Raw genomic sequence first — 19,341 nt, forward strand, 5'->3', positions numbered from 1 at the left:
CAGACACATTTGGGCTCTCGCAGGAGGTGAAGGATGGAGAGGGAGGGACGGCCGCAGACTGAGAGAGGGAGGGACGGCCGCAGACTGAGAGGGACATTTCAGGGGGGTGTATTAATAAAGCAGCAGGGAGGCGGGCTAGTTAACACTCCTGTTGTCCTTCTGGGTCAAATTGACCCAATCTGTTCCCTTCCTCCATCCTTCCTCCTTTCCTTCTTTCCACAATCCTTTTTCCTTTCCTTCTTTCCTTCCTTCCCGTTGTCCTCATTTCTTCTTCTTTCCTCTTTTGATCAAATTGACCTGATCTGCTTCCATCTTTCTTTCCATCCCTTTTCCCTTCCTTCTTTCCTCCCTTCTTTCCCTTCCGTTTTCTTCGTCCCTTGAACAAATCTGTTCCCTCCCTTCATCTTTCTTTCCTTCATTTTTCTCTTCCTTCTTTCCACAATCCTTTTTCCCTCCCTCCCTTCCTTCCCTTCGTCCTTACTTCTTCCTTCCTTTTTGACCCAATTGACCCAATATGTTCCCTCCCTCCTTCTATCTTTCCTTCCTTTTCCCCTTCCTCTTTCCTCCCATCTTTCCCTTTATCCTTCCTTCCTTCCTTCTTTCCTTCCTTCCTTCCCTTCGTCCTAACTTCTTCCTTCCTTTTTGACCCAATATGTTCCCTCCCCTCCTTCTATCTTTCCTTCCTTTTCCCCTTCCTCTTTCCTCCCATCTTTCCCTTTATCCTTCCTTCTTTCCTTCCTTCCTTCCTTCCTTCCTTCCTTCCTTCCTTCCTTGACCCATGAGGACAACAGGAGGGTTAAGGATGTCACTAGGAGCTGGCATCCCCGTACTCTCAGGCCTATACAAAAACCAAGGTCACATTTTTCTGTGTACAAAGTACAGAGACCAGGGTTCGACAGAGAGAACAGTTTGTCGGTGTGCCAGCGCTGGCCCTGGTCCAGGTCCTTACTCAACAGCTTCAGGGGCAGCGCTCTGTAAAAACCTTTGATGAAACTCATCAGTCTGGTTTTCACTGGAGGTGTTTGGGCACTGAGGTCTAAATGCTCTTTTCAGAGGCACCTGGTTCAGGTCATCTGATGCTGCACGGCCGTGTGGAGGTGCTCATACGTAGTCGGTGTAATGTGTGTGGATGTTTTTGCGGATGGCTTCGTCCACAGTGGTACGTCACTGAGCGTCCGTGCCAGAGCTCCTGGCTCCTTCTCAAAACCGGGAGAATCTATTACAAGTAACACAATGACTACAGGAGACTACCTCATAAACCCCATTTAACCCCGACAGTCACTTTAGAAAAGTTACAGTACCCTCCTCTGTGATTTAGTTGTGGCTCGTCAAGTGTGGCAATTCTAGTAATGTTCATGTTCAGTGTTTCATGTTTTATCTCAGGCCTTCATTTAGTTTCACGTTTGTTATCATGAGCACATTTGTAAAGTTAGAGTCACTCCTGTCTAGTCATCACGCACTTCCAGGTTTTTTTGTACTTAGGTTTTCCCTCTGTTTCAGACCCTGACTTCCTACCTTTGAGTGATTTTTCCCACCTTTGGGATCAAGGGAGTGGGTCGGACTATGCGCAGATGTAACTCATAGACATCCATCTTGCATCAGTGAACTCGCTCTGACTCTGGACGCAGTAAAGTGGGTGATCCAGTCATCTGCACTAAAAAACTACTCATAACTGGAATTTTGACCTTAAATAGCTATTACTTTAACTGTTTGCATAATGTTACTATAGTGTTACTTTAAAGTACATAATTACTATTATTTGTGATTTTAAGTATGTTGTATCACAACTGAATTTCTGACATTCGTAAGAAAACCAAACGGTTTGAAAATCGGTCAACAAATGAGCGGGTTGTGGTTTTAGTAGAAACATGCACTAGAGGTTTAATGCTCTGAGGGAGAGAGCAGATCGATGCAAGATGGCGGCCGTGTGGCGACGTCTTGTCATTGGGCAGCAGCGCTGGCTGAGTCATCTAGTCTTCTTATACAGTATATCTATGTCTAGGATTGGTTTCACCTGCTTCTCCTGCCTCATGCATTAATAGTCTTTGTCTCCAGTTCGTTTGTTCGTCCCAGCTCTTTTGTTTTGGTTTGTGCACAAATGGCAAATGAAATCTCTTTACTTGACTAGATCCTCCTTGTAAGCATTTTGTTTTGTACTTTGACCATCTTCCTTAAGAGTGCTTTTGGTGCAAATGTTTTGCTTAAATAAATACCTTTTTGTCAGGTCTGAGTGTTAAGTTTTATGTTAAAGCAGAAGTAAGCGATCCGGTCGTTTTGGCTATCCTCTTGTCAGCCGATGGAGTTAGCAGCCCCCGCCCTCGTCATGGATCTATTGGTCCTAGTCCCTACGTCACCACATTCATGCGCATCCCTTGGCTGCACACACAGAGAGGACCGCCCCTTTATGCCGTTCTCTCTCCTCATTGGATAAAGCTTGTAGGATGTTTTCTCCTCGGCTCAGAGCAGAGCAGAGTGACTGACAGACCCGTGTTTCGGACCAAACACTCTATATAAGTGATTGCTATCGGAAGATATAACTATTTAAGACTTATATTAACACAAACATTCCGCTTACTTCTGCTTTAATTTTTGATCCTCCAAGTGAGCACCTTGTGTTTATAACAGGCAAATAAAAGCAAGGACCTATCACAAGATCCTTGTTTACAGCTCCTCACACTTCAGTGGTGGTATTCATAATTTATTTATTATAGTTTAACTTACTTCTACTTCATTATATTTTTTTATTTTCTTGGATAGTGTTTTTAGCACTTTTTTATTATGTCTTTTAACTTTAACTACTAGACTCCGAGAGAGCCCTGCACAATAATTCCTATGTGCCTGGGCTGTTTGGTTTGTGCACAAATGGCAAATAAAATCTCTTGACTACATCCTCCTTGTGAGTGTTTCTTTTTATACTTTAACCATCCTCCTTGAGAGAGCTTTTTGTTGTGATTTTTTTTTCTCCTAAATAAATACCTTCTTGTTATATCTTCTGAGTCGTACATTTGAGTCTATTAGTTTCATGTCTAATGGGGCGTTCAGACCAAAAGCTTCAAAAGACGCTCTTGACGCTCTTGACGCTTTTCCGCGACGCTGGTGGTCTGAACACCCTGGCGTTTTTGACGCGCGTCAAAGAAGTTGACGTCGGTTGTGGTTGGTTGAGTGGGGGACATCTACACTCTGATTGGTTGCCGCTGCTCCGCATCATCGCTCATTAGCATAAAGTTCAGGAGATTTCAACTTTCTCCTGACGCTCTCGCCGCCAAAACGCGACGCCAACGCCTTTGACGCTCTTCAACGCTCCTCGACGCTGGTTCTCATTGAAAATGAATGACTTCCGGCCACCGCGACGCTCTCGACGCTTTCGGTCTGAACGCACAGTAAGGAATTACAAATTAGATTTTTGCATGATGCATCCAAAAGGTTAAATACAGAATAGTGGCTCATAGTGGTCTTACATCCTGCTGGTATCACTCTGAAGTTTCAATAAGTGAATTCAAACTTTTTCCAGAGGTCAGAAAGTGAAACACTGCCGGTCTTTGATTGGTTTTGATCCTACAACTGTTCTAGAAACAAACTTCAAAAAGGAAAGGAAAAAGTGTGACTGTGTGTTTAAAGGCACTGCTTGGAGCGAAGCAATGTACCTGCTAAAAAGTCCTGAGCACATCACTGCAGTTTCTCAATCTAGATGACAACTAAGATACAGGAGTGGGAAGAAAAGCTAGACTAGAAAGAGTTGAGTTGACTTTCACAGGACAAACAAATGCAGGCTGTGGGGAGGAAATCAAACAGGAAGTGCAGGACAGCTGACTGCAGAGATAACCTGCTCCACAGACTTGAAATTCTATGAATACTAAACATACTTAGATAAACTATTGGATTTCATTGTGGAGTGCTATCTAACACACTCTGGCAGAAGTGTTTTTAATGACTTCTGCTGCAAGAGGTTATTTCCTTTACATACAACACATGGTGAGGGTTGTAGGTTGTATACAGAAGTGGTGGTAACACTTTTTAATAAGTACACACTATTAAGCATTAGTTAAAGGGATAGTTCACCCAAAATTCTAATTTCTGAGTTACGGGGGGGTCCGTGCAGCAGTATTTGTCCATATAATGGTTGTAAATGGATACTGCTTTTCTTCGTCCAAAAAGACACACCAAAAAACATCCAAATACCTCCATAGTGCTCGTCTGTAATGTCCCTCTTGTATTGAAGCCCCAACATGAGAAATTGTTCCGAAAAAAATGATGTGATTTGCACTGACCGGCGGAACAATTTCTCATGTCGGGGCTTCAATACAAGAGGGACATTACAGACGAGCACTATGGAGGTATTTGGATGTTTTTTGGTGTGTCCTTTTGGACGAAGAAAAGTGGTATCCATTCACAACCATTATATGGACAAATACTGCTGCGCGGACCCCCCCGTAACTCAGAGAAGGCACGGGGGACTCACAGCTCTTACACTGTAGTCGACATGAGGGTGGGTAGATAATGAGTGAAATTTGAATTTGAATTTTCTATCCCTTTAAGGATTAAATACTGAATTATATAACACATGAATACTCATTAGTAGGCTATGTAGTTTATAAACATAGATAACATGTTTTACTCATCATTGATAAGCACTAACTGTATTTATAAACGGCATACTAATGAGTATTCGTGCGTTAGAAATGATACCTGTTATACCTGTACAATACTCGGTCACATGCACACACACCAACACACTGTTCTCTCACCTGTTGGGCTTGGGGAACAGGACGGAGGAGTCCGGCTTGCGGATGAAGTACTCATCAGCCACTTTGCTGATGGCGAGCTTCTTTTTCTCGCGGCGGGGCAGGGTCTCCAGCGACAGCGGGGTCTCCTCTTTGGGCCGCAGCATGCCGAGGTAAGGAGGTAACATGTGGATGAAGATCTAGGAGGAGAGGGATGATGGAGAGCAGCAGAGGAACAGGAAAGTCAGTTTTTCTTCCAGGATTCTCACAGCAGTGGAGTGGGTATCACTGTTATCTCTCAGTAAAAAGGTTCTGTTTTCAATTTTGAGTCCTGTGGCCTTTCTATGTGGAGTTTTACATGTTCTCCCTGTGGATCTCTCCAAGCTTCCTCCATCAGTGCACAAACACAATAATACAACTGGAGGCTTTAAATTACCCATAGGTGTGAATGGGGTCATTCCTATGTTCCCACAGCTTTACATGTATGTTCCCACATTTCTAACATTTTTTTTTTCACTGAAAATTAGGCCCTGTGTTTCCACAGCCCTATGTTCCCACAGGGGGGCAACCGCCATTCCGACATCCCACCAGTCCGACATAGGCCTCTAATTGTCTGAATAGCAATACTTAATTTTCTATCAAACGTCCCATCATTTTGACAATTCCTGCCTCCTATGGTCGGAATGACAGTATTTTTTTCTTTTTTTAAACATCCTGCCTTTCCAACAATTCCTTTAATAGCATATTTTTTCCCCAAAAGGATTTTGCACTGGTTGGGCTTAGGCAATGAAGAAAGGAGTTGGTTAAGTTTAGTAAAAAGACCAGGTAGAGGCTAGACAGGCTAGATAGATAGAGAGAGTCCAGAAGTAGAGAGTCCAGAGAAGTAGGAGGGAGTCACCTGAGTACAGAATTTCCTTATCTTTTCGGAACGGTGGGATGATGGAATGTCGGAATAGCGGTATGTCAGAATGGTGGAATGTCGGTATGACCTGATGTCAGAATGACAGCATATAACTGTTCCCACAGCCCTATGTTCCCACATTTCAAACTTTTTTTTCCCACTGAAAATTACCCCCTATGTTCCCATAACATCACACCCATAGACATCTTTCCACATGTAGCAGAGCATCCGCCATGTGATACTGTAAATCTCAAATGTGGGAACGTAGGGCTGTGGGAACATAGGCATGGACCCGTGTGAATATGTGTGTGTTGTTCATCTCTATATGTCGACCCTGTGATTGGTTGGTGACCTTCCCATGGTGTACCCCAGCCTTGCTACATCAGCTGTGATTGGCTCCATGTCACTGCAAGGATATAAGCTCTATAGATAATGGATGATTATAAAGCAGAAAGTCACAAATTCACATTCTTTCAGTTTGCCTGAAAACCAAGGGGGCAGTTGTGGATCTGAGAAGTGAAGCTCACTTCCGCGTTCAAAAAACTGCAATCCCCCCGGATTCCTCTGGGGGCTGGTGTCAGAAGGGAGCATTCTCCATAGACCCCCATGTTAAAATCGCCGATTTTACATCCTCAGTAAACATGTTAAAAGCCTGGTGTCAGAACGTTTTTTTTTCTCAATCGATAGTTTCTACCCCCGCACACACTCTGAGGGGGGTGAATTTTTTAAACTCTACCGTTTTACTGTTATTAGGTTAAAACTCTGGCCAATTAGGGCGCGGAAATGTTGAGTGACAGGCCCGAGCAGCTCCGTGGACAGCTGCTTCGAGGCCAGTGGGCGGGTTCTCGGCGGTTCTCGGCCGGCCAATCCAACATGGCGCTGTCCAGGCCGCCATATTTGAGTCACAAAAACGACTCCCCAAAACCAATGGGTGACGTCACGGACGCTACGTCCATTCTTTTTACAGTCTATGCTGAAAACCCACATTAGTAAGAAGAAGGTTATTTAACTGTACTTTCCTCTTTCAGTCAATAGCTCGTTGGCTCGCACAGACCTCCTGAGTCCATTGACTTTCCAGGTATTAAAAATCCACTTGTTTGGATTCTTGGTTCATGATTTATTGGATACCTGGAATGTACTTGCCCCGCATTTGCCTATTAAGGATGAGAAATGACTCAAAATGTTGAATTTAGCAGAGAGATAACCTTTGAGAACAGTTGCTACTGAATGATGTGGGTGGGGGAAACCAAATGGGTAATGTTTTCCAATTCCTCAACGTCTACTCTCAAGGTGTCCTTGAGCAAAAAAAAACAAAAAAAACATGAATTCTACAGTAGATGCTCCAGTCCAGTGGAGCTCCTGAGTAAAGGCCTGTGGGCCACTCCTCAGATGTGTGTAATTAAAAGCTAAAAAACCTGACAAACATGTCTAACCCTCCCCTGGCTCTCAGGTGTGGAACTAGAGCTCTCAGAGGGACATCAGAGAATTTGATGATAAATAAGCAAATCATTGGGCCAAATGTCTTGATCGATATCATGAACGCTGTAAATGGCTTCTTTATCTGCACTTAAGGTGATTTTATAGCCATCTTATAGAATAACTCTTGGCCCGCCTGTATTGACAGATGGACGCCATTAATGGTTCACTGGCAAGTAACCTGCTGAAGCTGCAATAGTGAATGTAGCACGAGGCGAAACGACTTGGCTTGAAATCTGCGGCTTTAACAGGGAGATTGAATTAATTCAGAGGCAAACGTGTTGATTTCTTTAGAAGGCCTCCTCCGACCCTCTGTTGCACAGTTTACAATGGCACTAGACTGTGTGTGTGTGCAGCTGATTTATGGCACATTATGTGTATCAATACTATAAACACATGGTGGTGTTCGATTGATTCACCCACTGTGCCTCTCTCTCTCTCTCTCGCCTGTGGTGGTGATGTCATTTCCAAACTGGGCATTTATACTTAATGCCTCTGCACTAGCACCTGTCAATCAAAGTACAGCATCAATCCATGCTGAGGTCACTGTAGCTGTGTAGCCCCTCTTATGAATCCATATTGCTGCTATAGTGGTCAAAATCTATGCACTGCATTACAGTTACACTTCACCTACGAATTATGTGTTATGTGCCTTTAATTAATATTATATACACTGCTCAAAAAAAATAAAGGGAACACTTAAACAACACATCTTAGATCTCAATTAATGAAATATTGCAGTTTAAAATCGTTATCCAATCTATAGTAGAGTGTGTTGAGAACAATATAACATAAAAATGATCAATGTAAATCAAAATTATCATCCCAGGTTGATTTCACATGGGTGTGATATACTTGGAGTTACAATGTGTTGTTTAAGTGTTTCCTTTATTTTTTTGAGCAGTGTAGTTATCCATATAAGAAATTAACATTAATATAAACCATTAATTTTTTTATTTTCTTATTTAAGGAGGACAGTGCACATTAATGAACATAATAAAATGTAAAAGTGCCAGTGTTAGCCAACGGCTATATAGTTTCCGACTGTAGTCCTCCTGGCAAGGTGTTAAAAGCCATTAAAATGAGCAACAAGGACATAACAACATAATTCATGAAGACAGGAAAAACACAAGAAACACAGAAAATCTGTACACATAAAGACTTCACAAGGTCCCTCTGAGTTTTCAGTCAAACTAATTAACAGGGTCGTAGATATCAGTGAGCATGGATCCCCTGCTTTCACATTGTAGACCCAAACTCGTACTTTTGAAGTGGTTTAAAAACTCCTGAAGCATTTATTCCTCCGAGCTGGGGAAAAGAAATGCAGATAACTCAAATAATTAAATAATAACTTAAATAATTAAAGATGCCCTGAGAGTTTTCTTGTAAACAAACAAATTTATGTTTACATTCTGTGTTTTCCACCATAATAAATTGTGTGTATCCTTGAGGCTTAACAAATGCATTTCTGTCCCGATAAAACATTTGCAAAGGTGTTTTATTTTTTATTTTCTTAACTTAATTGGCCCTTCTAATGTGGCCTTCTCTTTTGCTACATACTTATATACAAACCATTTAACTAACATATGAACAGTCGGGTTGGTTTGTATGAAAATATGTATTATTGTTATGTACATGGAAGTATGCCTGCAAGAGAAGTCTAATACTTCAGATTTAATAGCCGAGATGGGCACAGTGCTAAGTGGATGCTGTTTGCCTGATCAAAGTGTATGCAAAGTGCAAACAATTACAATCTGAAGAGGGTCATCTCCTGAGTTTATCCTCTGCAATGATTCAACAGCTGGAGATGGGAGATATTATTGACACCCATATCTTTCCTGACACCAGGTTTGCCCCCGCAGCATCAGGAGATATTAACCTCCCTGGCTTCCTGCTGTTCTCACTTTTAAAGGCTCCAAGCTGAAGATAAGTGAGAGATGAGAAATTAAATAGCATATTGTTAAGCAGGCGCCTCTGGGCATCATGGGCGCCTGGGTGCTATCAAAGCTTAATAACTGCAATAAAAGTACAATAGTTAATATTGCCCTCATCTATTTGATATACAGTTATTGTATTAGTAACATGATTCTATGAGTATTGATTTTTAATTATTTTTACAATGAGATAATTGGATTTGCCTGCCAATTACTTTCCATAAACTGCTGTAATGCAAACAGTAGGCCTTTATATCAAAGTTTACGTGCTCTCTTTTGTTGCATTTGTGTACAGTTGGTTATGCAGTGGCTTTATTTTTGTCATACGAATGTTCAAAGTTATGAAAGAAATTTATATTCCACATGTTCCACTTTGTCCTCTTGGGGCCAAATTAAAGGAATACTTCACCGAAGTGTCCTGAAGCTGCGACATTTAAAAGTTGTCCGGAAAAAATTAATTTGGTCTCTGTTTTTATCCTTGTTGTAGTAGTAGCTCCCAGTGGCTCTGTTGATGTTTGTGCCCATGTGCACGATTTGCTGCGAGATGTTCGTTGTAAACCATTGGATGTATGATGTAAACACACAGAAGACAACAAGACTAAAAACAGATCAAATTAATTTTTTCCAAACAACTTTTTCATGTGGCGGCTTCAGGACACTTGGGTCAGTACGGACGAGCAGTATGGAGGCATCTGGACGATTCAAAAGTGAGCTCTATCCTCCGCCATTATATGAAAATCTGTTGCCAGCCGGACCCCCCCCTGGGACTCCAAAAGTTCTCCCAACCCTTCCTTGGCATGACGGTGAAGAGAGAATTGGTGAATTGTCGATTTTGGGTCAAGTATCCCTTTAACAGTGATGGGAATAACGGTGCTACTTTTTTCAGTAACGAGTAATCAAAAAAGAGTTACCCCATTAGTTTCCCCCGTTATAACACCATTACCGTTACTCTCCGTTACTTTACTCAAGAAGTCCCGTCACAAAATAATACACCTGTTAAAGTGTACCTTATATACACATCTTCTTTTTAGTCCATCAACTAGTCAGAAAAAAAGCGTTTATCTGGAACTAACCAACTAGAACTCACTAAGTATGCTGCACAGGCAGGCTACAGTATTTTCCTGGTAATTAGTCACTTTTATAATGTAGTAATTCAGTAACTAACTCAGTTAATTTTGGGGGAAAGTAACAAGTAACTATGACTAATTTTAAAAGTAACGTGCCCAACACAATACAATCATATGGTCACCTTAGAAAGATCACATGGCTATTGTGTTAGCAAACAGTTTGACCTATTGACCTCCCATCAGACACAGAGAAGCGTTGCTATGACGTTGTATTTCCGGTCACCTGTCTAACAGGACACACTTTCCTGTTTGGATCTCCACAAACTCCTGTGAGTTTCACAAATCTGGCCCATACACAACATGACACGTTACAGCACCATGGCTAACAACCACCAGTTAAACAGTAAAACACCTTGCTGTCATTGTATTGTCATTGCCAGTGACCCCTTCCATATTACACATGGTGGTTTGATCCACTGTTATAATAAAAAATAATCATTAGTGCAGCTTCAGAAAATTACAGCAGACTATTGAGGTCGAGAAATTACCCACAGCTAAATGTCCTGTGTGCACAGATCTCTCTTCTCCACACTGACACTGATCGTCTGAAGAGTAGGAGTGAAAAGCAGCAGAACCTATAATGTTTCTCTCCCCATCAATCCAGGCTGTACCAAGCACTTCACTCCCATAAATCACCTGCACGCGCGCGTGTGTGAGCCATTTTGCGGTGAATGTTACCTGAAAGCGTGACAGGACTCGAAGCAAAGTGTAGAGCTGCTGCTCAGACCCAATTAGCTTCTCATAATGTGCAGCGAGGGCAACAGCCACTGATGGAGGTTAATGGTACAACATGACATTCAGGGTGTTGAGGACTGTGTGGACTTAATTCAGCAGAGTGCCTGAACTTAAGCTGATGCTGCCTCCATTACCAAATTAACACAAAAATTAACATTAGATTAGTGATTTCATGTCCACACTTGACTCCCAGGCAAAGATTGGCCATGTGATGTTTTGCCAAAATTTAATTAATTTTGAAATGACAGACATTTTTTGTAGAGTCACACCCGCATTTTCATTTCATTAAATTGTGTACAGAATTCTAAAACTGATTTTACTCATTGGTGATAATCAGTTTAGTCCAGTATTTTGGTGAATGATTATGATAACGTTTTGAGTGCTAAGATTGGCCAGCTGGTTCTTATGTCTTCATCCAATCACAGCTTGACACCCTGGCCTTTAACCAATAACTTGTAAACTGTCCAACCTTACAAGCTCTCTCTCTCTCTCTGCCTTCATTCAGCACATTTCATGAGCCAGCTACACGCCTTCTGTCTCTTGTGAAACCATCCAATCTGAGGTTTCACTCTGATTAAGACATTCCTATCCTTGAGGTCCATTCCTCATCACAACCAGCGCTGAGGCTGCAGGGAAATCTACTCCTTCCTGAAGGGTTCATTGGGCAAGTAACCATATTTTCTTACTTATTTTTCACAAATATAATAAGTTATTTAAGTTTAAGTTACTTAAGTTTCGAATTAGTATTTTTGCTTATTTTTTATTTTTATTTTTACACATGTAATAATAAATATTCATTTGACTTTGTGTTTTATATGTATGTTTTGGAAATATTCATACATTCAAACAGTTAAGAACCTTGTATGGTAATTTCATCAACCTTGGTTTGCAAATTAATAATAATAATAAAAAAAAATTCTAATAGCCTTTAATAATGATTGCCTTTGAATTTCAAGTATTTAGATAAGTGCTCTGTAAAGGGTTAAATCTATGGACCACTTCCAAGGTGAGCCATTTCCTGTCAGACCTCTAAGAACTGGAAAATTCCTGCTGGTCAAGATGTTCCAAACCATCAAATATGCTACAGAGTTCATAATCCAATCCAATAATTTGACCCTTAGTCTGTGACCTTTCGGGTACAAGGTCCTCACCTTCCGGACCCACATGGGCATCTGGTGGGTGTTGGCGGAGCGGTGATGCAGGTTCAGGACGACCACGCTGAGGATGACGGAGAAGGTGACCAGGATCATGGTGAACATGATGTAGTTGACGATGATGGGGACGCCCAGTGAAGTCTCAGGGACTTTATCAGCAAGCAGCAGCAGGAACACAGTGAGGGTCAGCAGCACGTTGATGGACAGACCCATCTTCTCACCTGGTGAGGACAAAACAAGTTACTGTTTAGGAAAGTAATGATGACGTCAGGTTCTTTAAAAGCATAATTCCGGGCAAATTCAACTCAGGGCTCTATTTTCCTAACATTTTAGGTCTAAAAGAAGGAATCTGAAGATTTTCAGTTTAATTGCTCCTGTTTTGCGCTGGTCGCCACGGCAGCAATGAATGGGAGCGGATGCAAGTTCCGCTGCTTAGGCTGTTTACAGCCCTCAAAGCCGCAATTTTTTTCCACAGACAGTGTCAGATGGCGACTCAAACATGCACCCAGAAGTTTATTTACTTCAAGCAAGCCGACATGTTTGTAAAACTAGATCTAATTCAAAGTCTCCCAGAGTCTCGCGCGAGACCCAAGTTGCTGTGCTCGGTGTGTTCAGGTGCAGTGGGAAAGCTCCCGTTTGTGTCATAAACACAGGAATATCAACTCTTGATTTGCTTCAAGTAAAAAAAACTTCTCTGCGCATGTATGAGTTGCCACATGACGCTGTCTCTGGGAAAAAATGTACACCAGAAGCAAGTAAAGAGTTGGTATTCCTGTGTTTATGACACAAACGGTAGCTCCCACTGCACCTGAATACACCAGCACTGCAACTTCGGGCTCGCGCGACACTCCGGGAGACTTTGAATTAGATCTAGTTTTACAAACATGTCGGCTTGCATGAAGTAAATAAACTTCTTGGTGCCATCTGACGCTGTCTGTGGAAAAAAATTGCGGCTTTGAGGGATGTAAACAGCCTAAGCAGCGGAACTTGCATTAGCTCCCATTCATCGCTGCCACGGCGATGCGGGGACAGACACAACTATCGCAAACCAGGAGCAATTAAACTGAAAATCTTCAGATTCCTTCTTTTAGACCTAAAATGTTAGGAAAATACACCCCCGAGTTGAATTTGCCCGGAATTGTCCTTTAAGGCCTCTGAGTTACACCAGAACAAGGTCTGATCTTTCTCCAACTGGGTGAGATTGACTCTTTCAGCAGCATCTGTGATGGAAAAGTCATCAAAATGTGAAGCTGAGTGTATAATGGAGCGAGGCTTCTACAAGGCCACTCACTGGAGTTCACAGCCAATGAGAAACTGATGTGTATTAGAGCAGTGTGTGATCCTTCAGAGGCTGTCAGAGCAGTTGGAGTTCTCTCACTGACTCCATCACACTGTTATCACCAGAAAGGTCAACATGTCCGAGTTCTGTCTTAGTTGAGTGAGAAGTGATTTCTTGAAAGTGCAGTGCATGAAATTATTGATCAGCAGCCAAAAGAGGAGAGAAAACACGGGACTGCAACTTCACTGTCCTTGACTTGTCTCTGTATCAGGCGGAGGATCATACTTTATGAGCGCGCATGCATGTCTGCAGATTGTGAAGGAGCGCAGACCTTGAGATGTCCCACGAGCAGAGACTAGAAAAGATGAAAAAAAAAAAAAAAGGGCCTGCCCTGGAGTAAACTTCACACACACACACACACACACACATATACACCATATGGTTATAGATAAAGGGGTTCCTATATGTCCTTGTGTTATCCACTTAAATGAGTCGTTTAACAAGCTTAGGCAGTATGGATCTTATAGGACGTCTCTCTCTTTGGACACTCAGACAACACTGGGTCATGCAGTATTTGTGCAGTGTACAGAGACACTCTGACTATGTAAAGCAACGCAAATATGTTCACTGCTTTTTCATCAATCAGTTTTATTATTAAGATAATCAGCCATCATGTGGTGTATCACTCAGACTGTAAGGACAGTGGATTAAACTAAACTGGAAAATAACCCTCACTAGTGTTATCTCAGTTTGGGTTCAGACATTTTGGGAAATTGGCCCATTGCCATAATCCCTATAGTTCTAGGAGTAGGTTCGTTACCTTTAATTGTCGGTGCAAGCTGTTTTTAGAACGGCGGAGCAGAGCCGCGAGCTGCTCAGAGCTACGCTACGGAGGCTAATGGGATTCTTTGGTTTCCCTCATCAAACTCATCAAATACACAATCCAACAACTCCAAAACACTCTCATGGACAAGTTGTGACCTGCACATTCACCACGCTATGAGATAACAATGGGACGTTATGAACGCCAAAATGTTGAACTATCCCTTTAAAGATATTTTTGGGGCATTTTTAGCTTTAATTGACAATACAGTGGAGAAAGACTGTGGAAATGAAACACAGTTCCCCTCGGCACAGTCTGGAGTCAAACCGGCAAACACTAAATTGGGCATGGGACGTGCTCTTACCACTCAACCACCATTATACATTTTAAAAGAAGACCTACATTTCACAGTGAGAGGTTGGGTGTTTGGTTTTATTGAGACTGTCCTGCAAAAAAGGAGCCCAAAGGTCATTTGTGCAGTGGGTTACTATTTCCCATGATTAAAGGGATAATTCAACATTTTGGCAAATTAGCCAATCGCTATGGTCATAGCAGTAGGTTCGTTACCTTTAATTGTCGATGTAAACTATTTTTAGAACGGCACAGCGGAGCAGCAGGCTGCTCAGAGCTACGCTACGGAGGCTAATGGGATTTCTTGGTTTCCCTAATCAAACTCATCAAATACACAATCCAAAAACTCCAAAACGCTCTGGTGGACAAGTTGTGACCTGCACATTCATAAAGGTAACGAACCTACTGCTATGACTATAGGGATTATGGCAATGGGTCAATTTGCCAAAATGTTGAACTATCCCTTTAAGTTTTGTCCATAGACGGCATCTAGTGGCTGTAGTCATTATGACAGGAGAAAAAGGAAAAGTCTGGTGATGTAGTATCATGAGAAACATCTGGGAAGTCCATAACTGGTGGAGGTGGTGGTGATAAAATACAGGAATATGTCTGAGGAGGGCGGGGTACACCAGTCTATCACAGAGCCACATAGAGAACAGAACAACATACACTCACATTCACACCTACTGATAATTTACAGTTACCAATTAATGTGCATGTCTTTAAACTTTGGAAGGGAGCTGGAGAACTTGGAGAGAACCCACAGGGAGAACATGCAAACTCTCAGAGAATGGGAATCAAAGCGAGAACCTGAATGTTACAGTATATCCACCACAACCTGCTGTGGTTGTGCAGAAGCAGAGATTTGATAACTTAATGATTTACTTCGAACCACAGAAAGAACAAAGTGGAGCATCAGGCTGATAACCCTCAGTAGTTTGCGGGCCGATTTGTACCATTTTAATTTTTGAGGTTATCGATCCCACCATGCTCCAGGAAACAACTATCTAATCTGGACTTGAATCCCTTTGTTCCAGTAATTGGACAAGTGTGTGACTGTCCACTTTGAACAGACCACACAAACACAATTAGGAAACGCTACTAGCTGTTCTAGAGAGCAATGACGTGCCAGTATAATCCTACCGAAAGCTGCGACAGGCTGGAAATAGTCACAGTAAAACAGTTTGTATGCATTAGTCTGTTTTTTTTACCTGCATCAGGGGGAAGGTAGAAGTTAAAGATGGCGATGATGGTGATGAGGATACAGGGGAGTATGATGTTGATGATGTAGTACAGAGGCTTCCTCTCGATGATCAGGTAGAAGACCATGTCCTCGAAATGATCGTCGCTCACGCTCTTCCTGCTCGGCTTGTGCATGATGCGCCACTCGCCGCCCTCTGGAGGAACAGCCACATTTTGAGCATTACAAAACATTTTGATGGAGATCAGCAAATTATTATTTTTTACAGCACAAGCAACAAATCTGCATACCACAGGGGGTCCGAACAAAAAAAGTGCAAACACAGTCGAAGTGGTAAAAGACACTCCTGTGACCATGGTTTGGATATTAAGCAGAAGCATTTATAAAGTAGGTAATGAGAGAGAATTAAAAACCAGGAACAACTTCAATCATCCAAAGGAATATACTGTATTCATTTTTAAATAATAGTCATGTCATTTTCTGAATGTAGGCCTACAAATACTGTATTACTACTCATATCAAATTCAACTTTTTCATCTAATCTAAAACAGCTCAAACATTCATACAGCTCACAATTCCCTATTGTTTCATCCCTCCATCCAACTTTTCCTCCAAACCCTCACCACTGAAAGCCTCGTCCAGTAGGATCTCTCGTATCTCGTTGCCCTTTGAGTCCAGTGCGTACTGCAGGTCGATCTCTGTGGAGTCGTACGTATAGGAGCGGAACTGCATGGTGCAGTTCTGCCAGTCAAATGGGAAGTATGTTACCTAGACAGAGAGGCCGATACAGAGTCAGACAGAGTCAGAGGAGAGGAGCAGCAGGCTGAGGATGAGGAACAGAACAGAGGACAGAGTCTTCAAGTTAACATTAATGTCAGTGTGTTGGTGTTCACCTTAACTGCACAGGAGCTGTAGTATAGTGCAGGGGGAGTCCAGGTTACTCTGCCATTACTGTAAACCTGCACATGGACATGCAAGGCCACATCAAACACCCCATCATTACTGCAAACAGAGATTAAGATAACATTAATTAGAATATTTACTTCTTTTCATAACAAGTTGTGCATGTTTTGGTATTGGTTTCATGTTTGCTGATGTTTTTCCATCACTAGAAACTATGAGAGCAGTGAGTCCCTATCAGAAAGTGAGGAGATGGGCCGGGGTTAGCTGGATAGCATGCTAACATCAGCAGAAGAGATACAAGATAGAGAGAAGAGTTCACACTGGTGTTTCTGCTCAGCTGTTGGTGAGCAGAGGGATGAAAGTTTGATGCTGAACTCAGAACGTTTCCTCAAGACTTGGAGGTCAACTGCTGCTAATGCGCTATGAGATAATAACGGAACATTTTGAGATAGAGTTGTTTTCGAGGCAAATGCAGAGACTGCTTGCTGAAAAAGGGTTAGGGTTAACGCACATCAGCGGTTTTGTATGAATTTACCTAGAAAACAACTCTGTCTTGTAACATTCTGTTATTATCTCATAGCGTGGTGAACGTGCAGGTCACAACTTGTCCACCAGAGTGTTTTGGAGTTGTTGGATTGTGTATTTGATGAGTTTGATGAGGGAAACCAAGAAATTCAATGAGCCTCCGTAGCGTAGCTCTGAGCAGCTCACGGCTCTGCTCCGCCATTCTAAAAATAGCTTGCATCGACAAATAAAGGTAACAAACCTACTCCTAAAACTATAGGGATTATAGCAATGGGGCAATTTGCCAAAATGTTGAACTATCCCTTTAACATATGTATATGGCTGTGTCCAAAACCACTCACTATATAGTGGACTATATAGTGACCCCATCATTTACACTTTGATTAATCCTGTCATCTCTTAGCAATATCTTGTAACGTCACATCTTTTTTCTTATCCATCATCTTGATATATCATCTCATCTTGTATCATACTGCACTACTTTGTATTATAATGTATCATAGAATCTAGTATAGTCTCATAATACAATCAATCATCTCTTGTAAAGTCTGTATTTAGACTTTATGGTCTCACATGACAGGGCTACAAGTGCAGCCTGACCTTAAGTAACGTCCAGAGGTGATGAGGCAGCTCCAGTTAAAACACTAGGGCAGTAGGTTGCAGCTGGAGTGACCAGTGACAAAGGGCAAAAGTGTAACGAGGAAGTTTTGAAGAGATATTTTAGACATCAAGTCATATCTTTAGCCGGTATTAGCATATTTCATGGCATCCTGCTGACTCAGTTACAACATATCATGTAATAGTGGAATCTAAGGTTTGAATCCAGCCCGAGGCCTTCGTTTCATGTCATCCCACTTCCTCTTACTCAGCTTTCATGTCTCTTTATTCTGCACAATAAAGCAAAATTTACATTAAAAGGGCAAAGCTGTGGTCAGAGTGAGTGGAATCTGAATAACCTTGTCTCCTATATCTTCCTTCTGTCCTCTCCCCACAGATGTACAGCACATCCGCATCTGGCAGCTACTGTAGCCCACTCTGCAAGACCGCGGTAAAACAATTTCATTGACGTAGATAAGAGGGACATTTTCTAAGTGCAGCACTAATGTTGGATGTATACAGAGCTGTTCTGGCAGTTAAGCTCATAAGACAATACACAACAGAGACATCGAATCAATTAGACGCAGATTCTGCAGCGTTTGGTTTTATGCCTCTGGTGATTTAACAGGGGGGATAAGCTTGTGTCCTGGAAGTGGGCCCTCCTAAAACCCCGTCCCCGTGAAGGTGCTGCTGCTGCTAAAACGGCCAACATTGATCATAAACATAGAGAGAGAGATGGGTATACACACTTTTGTATTTGTGTGTGTTTACGTGCTTGATTTCAAGGGAACGCCTCCTGAGATGAAGTAGCTGAGCTGTGCCATCAGCTCAGTTATTGGGGAGCCGTGCTGCTTAATTGCCTATAAAGTGTTGATGAATGGAGCAGTGAGGAGATGTACAGTGGTGTTATTATGGGTATACACTGTATGTGAAAAGAGACCATACTCTCTGTCGGTATAAGAATTTCCTGATTCATTTGTGTGAATACAGTTTCTCCTCAACACAGGAGCTGCACTGTGACCTCAGCTAAACTGCAGCTGTGTTTTATTCTGGCTCCACCATGCCTCCATGAATGTGCAGCCATTTGTTGACGGTCATAACATTTTCAATATACTGTATACCTTTCTGGTAACACTTTATTTGACGCCTATCTCTATAACGCATTATAACGAGTTATAATGCAGTTATAGCACTGTATAACTATAGTTATAAACACTCATAAATGATCATAATGCTTTATAACAATAATCATAACACACTATAAAACATTTTATCATGACTTATAAGGTCAGGTATAATACGTTGTAATTGTTAGTAACTTGCTGACAATGCCCACATCGATAATGCATTATAAATATAGTTATAATGTGTTATAACTGTCTTATAAACGTGTATAACTATCATTATAAACACTCAAATTATTATAAGGCTTTATAACAATAAGCATAACACATCATAGAACATTATAACTCAATTATAATACTTGACCTTGTAAGCCATTACAAAATGCTCTATGATTAATTTCATTTAATTTTAATTAAATAAATAAAAGATTAAATTAATTAAATTAAAATATTATAATACTTGACCTTGTAAGCCATTATAAAATTCTCT

At 41.6% G+C, this 19,341-nt stretch overlaps 1 protein-coding gene across 1 annotated transcript in view; it reads right to left on the reverse strand.

The window, feature by feature from the left end:
• The window catches only part of chrnb1 (cholinergic receptor, nicotinic, beta 1 (muscle)), a 38,755-nt gene that overhangs the window by 4,818 nt on the left and 14,596 nt on the right, over positions 1-19,341 (reverse strand). Inside the window, exons 5-9 of the mRNA XM_083993203.1 lie at positions 16,596-16,704; positions 16,326-16,470; positions 15,713-15,898; positions 12,046-12,269; positions 4,746-4,921 (exon numbers count right to left, since the gene is read on the reverse strand). Coding sequence (XP_083849329.1) covers positions 4,746-4,921; positions 12,046-12,269; positions 15,713-15,898; positions 16,326-16,470; positions 16,596-16,704 — 840 coding nt within the window. The remainder of the gene's footprint in view (positions 1-4,745; positions 4,922-12,045; positions 12,270-15,712; positions 15,899-16,325; positions 16,471-16,595; positions 16,705-19,341) is intronic.

Source organism: Trachurus trachurus (assembly GCF_905171665.1).
Source record: "Trachurus trachurus genome assembly, chromosome: 18".
Lineage (NCBI taxonomy): Eukaryota > Metazoa > Chordata > Actinopteri > Carangiformes > Carangidae > Trachurus > Trachurus trachurus.